Source organism: Egretta garzetta, unplaced genomic scaffold, assembly GCF_000687185.1.
Source record: "Egretta garzetta isolate BGI_Z169 unplaced genomic scaffold, ASM68718v1 scaffold238, whole genome shotgun sequence".
In the NCBI taxonomy this organism is placed as follows: domain Eukaryota; kingdom Metazoa; phylum Chordata; class Aves; order Pelecaniformes; family Ardeidae; genus Egretta; species Egretta garzetta.
Window position 1 is genome coordinate 721,248 of NW_009260402.1, and position 6,945 is coordinate 728,192.

The 6,945-nt window shown below is 61.4% G+C and overlaps 1 protein-coding gene across 1 annotated transcript in view; it reads left to right on the forward strand.

Moving 5' to 3' along the window:
- The window catches only part of TET3 (tet methylcytosine dioxygenase 3), an 18,724-nt gene that overhangs the window by 10,738 nt on the left and 1,041 nt on the right, over nt 1-6,945 (forward strand). Inside the window, exons 3-11 of the mRNA XM_035898910.1 lie at nt 5-328; nt 2,816-2,906; nt 3,528-3,621; nt 4,047-4,255; nt 4,376-4,526; nt 4,969-5,058; nt 5,179-5,316; nt 5,726-6,062; nt 6,442-6,941. Of these exons, the coding sequence (XP_035754803.1) occupies nt 5-328; nt 2,816-2,906; nt 3,528-3,621; nt 4,047-4,255; nt 4,376-4,526; nt 4,969-5,058; nt 5,179-5,316; nt 5,726-6,062; nt 6,442-6,941 (1,934 nt within the window). The remainder of the gene's footprint in view (nt 1-4; nt 329-2,815; nt 2,907-3,527; nt 3,622-4,046; nt 4,256-4,375; nt 4,527-4,968; nt 5,059-5,178; nt 5,317-5,725; nt 6,063-6,441; nt 6,942-6,945) is intronic.

Below are 6,945 nucleotides of genomic sequence, written 5' to 3' on the forward strand. Positions count from 1 at the left end.
CAAGCCGGACCCAAAAGTTTTTCATTCTCGCCGGGGAAGGGTCCGCTTTCGGAGCCCCCTTTCACCGCCCGGTCCCCCAAACAGATCAAAATCGAGTCTTCTGGTGCTATCACCGTGGTGTCGACCACGTGCTTTTACTCTGAGGAAAGCCAAAACCCGGACGCGGATGACGCCGACGGGACGCCCACCAAGGACGAGGTGCCGCTGACGCCCACCCTGAGCGGCTTTTTGGAATCACCGCTGAAATACCTGGACACGCCAACCAAAAGCCTCCTGGACACCCCGGCCAAGCGGGCGCAAGCGGAGTTCCCCACCTGCGACTGCGTTGGTGAGCGAGTGGCCGTGCCGGGGGATTTCCCGGGGGTGGCGGCGAGCCCCGCAGCGGCATTTCGAGAGGTGGCTTTGCGGGGTGGGGTTGCCCTGGATAAATCACGGAGCGATGCTGCGATGCTGGCAAAGCCCCCGCTTGTTCTTTTTGGGGGGGGGGGGAGGCGCTTGCACCCTCGTGCTGCGGAGCTCTCTTTTGCTTTCTCTTCTCCCCTGGTATTTTTAAGGTCGGAAGGTGAACGCCGCGCAACCGCCGCGTCACCGCGGGGGCGGTGCCGACGCTGACCTGGCTGGGCCGGCGTGGGTTGGAAGGGCTGCGAAAGCAAAGGGCTGTTGGGCTTTGCCTCTGCTTAACCGCTCAGCTCAGTCCCATGGAGGGGCTGCGGTTACCCCAGCCCCAAAACCTGCCTAAGACCCAGCTCGCCTGCTTATTCCTGCAAATTAAGCCAAATTCACTGGGTTGGGTTACTCCAAGTAACCCAGAGTTTGGCTCGGCGCTCAGAGTCGTATTTGCTGCCGGGATGCTGGGTTGTTGGGTGGCCGATCCCACCAGGATGCATTGAAAAGGCTCCAAACTCTTGGATTTGGGTTTGGTTTTGTTTGTTTTTTTTTTTTGTGGGGATTTTTTTGCTGCCTGCTGGCATTTGTTAAGACTTTGCAGCAAGTGCTGGAGAATTCCCACCTGGTCCATGCAGTCCCAACTCCGTCCAAGCGCTGGGGGCTGGATCTTCCCTCCCCAAAATGTAGACTGGAATTGCATTCTCCCCTGGGAGGAGCAGGGTGAGGATTTGGGGCATCCAGCCGGAAAAACAAACCCCCGCGCCGCTGGGAGAGGTGGCCTCGGCTCAAGTGCAAGCTGCGCTTTATTAGCAGGGCTTATGATTATTTATTTATTTGCTTGTAAATGGCAGCAGTAATTAGCCCGAGCGGCACCGAGCGAAGGAAAGGCTTTTCTGGAGCCGCTCGAACTGATCTCGGAGTTCCGCCCCGCGGTGCTGGGAAAAGATTCAGGTGGTTTTTTTTTTGGTTTTGGTTTTTTTTTTGGTTTTTTTTTTTTTCTTTTGCAGCATGGTTTAGGGGCTGGGAGAGGGGGGATTCCCCCCCTGCCACCTCCTTTTGCAGCATGGTTTAGGGGCTGGGAGAGGGGGGGTTCCCCCCCTGCCACCTCTCTCCATTTTCTCAAGGAAAAGCTGTAAGAGAAAGCAATTAAGTAGGAGTCGGGGCTCGGTGCTTTATTAGGTGCCTGTGCTGTTAGACGCTGTAATAAAATCAGCCTTCGCTGCGTGTCCCGTATTGATCTCTGTCTGGACAGCTGCAGCCCAGCTGAGCCCGGCTTTCTCCTCGCCCTGGCGCCCAGCCAGTTAGACATGACGGGAATGAAAATCAGGGCGACGAGAGCAGGGAGATGGAAAAGACAGATCAGACCCGGCCGTCGCGCCGGATGCATCCCACCCGGTGGCATTCGAGCATCCCCCCCCTCCCCGTCCCCGCTGCGTGCCGGGGATCAACCCCTGTGCCACCGTGGCTGCCCGGAGCATCCTTTGCTTCCCGCGCCGGCACCTGCGTGCCCTAAAATCCCCAAGGGGTTTGCTGCTGCGGGTGGGGAGGGGTGTTGCTTGCAGGGCTGTAGCCCCAGCGTCCTTGTCCCGTAGCCCCAGCGTCCTTGTCCCGTAGCCCCAGCGTCCTTGTCCCGTAGCCCCAGCGTCCTTGTCCTGTAGCCCCAGCGTCCTGCGCCCGTACCCCCAGCGTCCTTGTCCCATACCCCCAGCATCCTTGTCCCGTAGCCCCAGCGTCCTGCACCCATAGCCCCAGCGTCCTTCAGCCTCTCTCCTGTACAGCAGCTCCTTCCTTCCACGGGCTCAGCCAGCTTGGGGCATCCTTTGAGTATCCCCAAATCTTCCGAGCAAGCCCAAAAGCAGGCAGCAGTAGTTTTCAGCCCCAAAATCATCCCGTGATGGTTTTGGCAGCATCCAGCTGGGCCAGTCCCAGCGAGCGGGGCTAGACGGGTGCCCAGGGTGGGAGCTGGCAGGGAGCAGGGGGGGGCTGGAGGGGGGGGGGTTGTGTGCCGAATCGCCCGCCGAATCGATGCTTCTCGGCAGAGCTCATCAAAATGCACCGCGCTCAAGCGGCCGGCACAAATCCCCCGTGCCAGGATGGAGCTGCAGTCGCTGCCGGGATGCTCGGAGGGGCTGCAGCCCCCTGGGGAGGTTTTTGGGTCCCCAAAGGGTGTGGGTCTGAGCACCTGTCCCCTTGTTCCCCAGTGGCATTTTAGGGAGCGGAAAATTAAGAGGAGCCACCGGGATGTTTAACGAGCCCCTAACTGCAGCTCCTCTTCCCCAGTGCTCTTAGGGAGAAACGCCATGGAGAAACCTTTGATTTTTGGTGCCAAAGTGCTCGATTTGAGGGAATTGGGGGGTTTGGCATCCTTTGGGGCAGCCGGCAGAGGTGCAAACGCTGAAATCTCTGTGTCCCCCTCCTGCCTCTGCAGAGCAAATTGTGGAGAAGGACGAGGGGCCGTATTACACCCACCTGGGCTCGGGACCCACCGTGGCGTCCATCAGGGAGCTCATGGAGGAACGGTAAGGGTCCTTGCCCCTTCCCATCCCGGGGGCTGTGAGGGTGAGGGGGGGCTCATGAGGGAGAATGGGAGCCTGCGAGGGCAAGCGGGGCCTCTGAGGGGTCCCATAAGGGTGAGTAGGGTCCTGCAAGGGTGAGTGAGGTCTTGTGAGGGCGAGCGGGAGCCCATGAGGGAGAACCAGGGCTTGGGGGGGTCCATGAGAGGATCCCAGGGGGGCAAGTGGGGTCTTGTGAGGGTGAGCAGGGTCCTCTGAGGGCTTGTGGGTGTCCATGAGTGGATTCCAGGAGGCCAAGTGGGGTATCGTGAGGGCGAGTGGGGTCCTGTGAGGGCGAGTGGGGGCCCGTGGGGTCTTGTGAAGGCACATGGGGTCCTGTGAAGGTGGGTGGGGTCCCATGAGGGGCAAATGGTGTCCTGTGAGGATGAACAGGGACTCAGGACAGCGAGTGGGATCCTGTGGGGTCATGTGAAGGCAAGTGGCGCCCTGTGAGGGTGAGTGGAGGCTCACAAGGGTGAGTGGGCACTCATGACAGTGAGTGGGGGCTCACAAGGGGTCCCATGAGGTCGAGTGGGGGACTCGTGAGCGTGGTGGGGGCGAGCGGCACTGACGCCCATCCCCTGGCAGGTACGGCGAGAAGGGCAAGGCCATCCGCATCGAGAAGGTCATCTACACGGGGAAGGAGGGGAAGAGCTCCCGGGGCTGCCCCATCGCCAAGTGGGTGAGTGCCTGCATGCCGGCTCTTGTGCCCCCTCGGTGCCCTCCCTGGGGTAACGTTCCGGCCTGTCCCCTCCCTGCCTGGGGACGAGGAGGTCCTTGCCGCTGCTGGCCACAGTGGGCAGGGGGAGGCTGCTTGGTCTGTGGATGGCAAAGAGGAAGCGAAAGTAGCAGCCGCCCCTGGGGAAACTCCGTGGGGCTTCCCACCCTTGGCACCCGCCGAACGGCACGTCCATGCCTGCAGCCCCTGGGCCGGGCATGTACGCCCTCCCAGTGCCCATGGGGTGAATGAAGTCATGGGAACCCCCAGAGTTCTGCCCCCCCAAATCCCTCCAGGGAGCTGCGGAGGGCATCCAGGACCCGCTTTTGGGGTCCTCCCCATCCCGGGAGGTGTTGGGAGCGGTCTGACTTGTCCCTTCTGTTTCCCAGGTGATCCGGAGACACAACCAAGAGGAGAAACTGCTGTGCCTGGTGCGGCACCGGGCCGGCCACCACTGCCAGAACGCCGTCATCATCATCCTGATCCTGGCCTGGGAGGGCATCCCCCGCACGCTGGGCGACACGCTGTACCAGGAGCTCACCGACACCCTCACCAAGTACGGCAACCCCACCAGCCGCCGCTGCGGCTTGAACGACGAGTAAGTCCCACCGTGCCACCAGTCCGGTTGGGGAAAATGAGGTGGGAAGGGGATGCGGGGGTCTGCCCTGTTTTGAGAGCTGCCGTCACCGCGCCGGCCTCTGCGGTGTCCCTCCCGCAGCCGGACCTGCGCATGCCAAGGCAAGGACCCCAACACCTGCGGCGCTTCCTTCTCCTTCGGCTGCTCTTGGAGCATGTATTTTAATGGCTGCAAATACGCCCGGAGCAAAACTCCCCGCAAGTTCAGGCTGGTGGGGGACAATCCCAAAGAGGTGGGTGACGCGGGCGGAGTGGGGCAGCACTGGCACGGCTGTGGGTTTGGACCTCCTTTTACCCCCAGCTCCAAGTTTTGCAAGGGGGAAGCTTGAAAATAGGATTCCTTGTGGGATTTTTGATGAATTAGGGAGATGGGGGAAAGAAAGCCAACCTGGTGAAACCGGAGGGCCAGCTTGGCATCGCAGAGCCAGGACTTTTGGTGTGACGGCAAGGGCTGGTGCGGGGTGGCACGAATGGGGTCTCTCTAGAAACCCCCGGGAAGGTGCCAGAGGGCTCATGGATCAAAACCTCACCAGGAATTTAAGCCACGCGCTTTGTGTGGTGAGGGACATCGTGGGAAGGGTCGGATGCCGCGTGGTGGTGTGGGGGCTCTGGCCCCAGTTCTTGTCCCTCCTGGTGATAGCCCCAGGTCACCTCCTCCTATTTTCCCTACCGCAGGAAGAGCTGCTCCGGAAAAGCTTTCAGGACTTGGCCACTGAGGTTGCTCCGCTTTACAAGAGGCTGGCGCCGCAAGCCTACCAAAACCAGGTACTGGCCACCCGCTCCTCCCCTTCAGAGCCCGCTGGCCCGGCGGCAGGGAGAAAGGGGTACGGGGTGGTGGCACGTAGGAGCTGTCAGATAACCGGAGCCCTCTCCTCCTTCCACCAGGTTACCAACGAGGACGTAGCGATAGACTGCCGGCTGGGCTTGAAGGAGGGGAGGCCGTTCTCGGGAGTGACGGCGTGCATGGACTTCTGCGCTCATGCTCACAAAGATCAGCATAACCTCTACAACGGCTGCACGGTGGTAAGCAGGCGGCCGGCGGGGCTTTTTGGGGATGCTCCCCCCCTGCTTCGGGATCCTCCTTTTTGAGCCACTCGGTCCCCGCTGTCCCCAAATGTCCTGCCCACCTGACTCCAGTGGCCTGTCCTTGGTGTTTGCAGACCTCAAATGGAACCATTCAGGTCTGTGGGGTGCTGAAGCCGCGCCAGCTAGACAAAAGCACGGTGCTAACGGGGACCGTGTGTTTGCTTTTTTCCAACCTAAACCCTGTGGGAAGTTTCTGAATGCTGGTTGGGAATCTGCGCGGGCCAGGGGGGAATGCCAGGCTGGCGTGGCTTCTCATCGCCGCGGGGAATCGGGAGGAGGTTTTGCCCCTATCCTGCGTGGGCCGCATCCGGCAGCGTCCCGCTGATGGCACCCTGCGCCCCCCCAGGTCTGCACGCTGACAAAGGAAGACAATCGCGTGGTGGGGAAAATCCCTGAAGATGAGCAGCTGCACGTCCTCCCCCTCTACAAGATGTCCAGCACGGATGAATTTGGCAGCGAGGAGAACCAAAACGCCAAGGTGGGCAGCGGGGCCATCCAGGTGCTCACGTCCTTCCCCCGTGAGGTCCGCAAGCTGCCTGAGCCTGCCAAGTCCTGCCGGCAGAGGCAGCTGGAAGCGAAGAAAGCTGCCGCGGAGAAGAAGAAGCTGCAGAAAGAGAAGTTGATGACGCCGGAGAAGATCAAGCAGGAAGCGCTCGAGCTCCCCACCCTCCAGCAAAATGCAGGTAATGGGGGCAGAGCCGAGGTCCTGCCGCCCCGAGCCGTCCAGAAAACGCGCGAGGGGACGGGGATGCGGTTGGGGGCGCTCTCGGGCTGGTGGCGTTGAGCACACGGCGTGTCAGGGTGCAGGATGGCATTTCTGTGGCTCCTGAGTTTTTCCCCATACTGCCGTGCGGCGGGGAGCTCTCGCCGCAGCCCGGAGCGTGGGTGCGAATCGGTGCCAGCGCGCTGGGCGATGCCGGGTGATGCTGACCTCCGCGTTTGGCCGGTGAGCCCATCACCATGGGATTTTCGTGTCCGGCTGAGTTTTTGGGGTCCTCGCTCCCCACTGGCAGTTCCCTCGGCCGGCGGGTCACGGGGGCTGTGTGTGTGCTGTGCCCGCAGGTATGGCGTTGAAAAGCGGGCTGCCCCCGCAGCCGCTGAAACCTTCCATCAAGGTGGAGCCGCAGAGCCATTACAACGCCTTCAAGTACAACGGCAACGCGGTGGTGGAGAGCTACTCGGTGCTGGGGAGCTGCCGGCCCTCCGACCCGTACAGCATGAACAGTGTTTACTCTTACCATTCCTACTATGCACAGCCCAATCTGCCTTCCGTGAACGGGTTTCACTCCAAGTTCGCGCTTCCCTCCTTCGGGTATTACGGCTTTTCCAGCAACCACGTGTTCCCCTCGCAGTTTCTGAATTACGGGGCGCCCGAGAGGAGCGGAAGCAGCTGGGTGAGCAACGGCTACGAGAAGAAGCCCGACGTCCCGGCGTTGCAGGAGAACCTCAACCACGCCTACGGGAACGCCGATTTCCCCGAGCCCATCCCGCACAGCGTCCGGAGCAAAACCCACCACCAGCGCACCTACGAGCGGGCTAACCGCTATGCCAGCCAGCAGAAAGCGG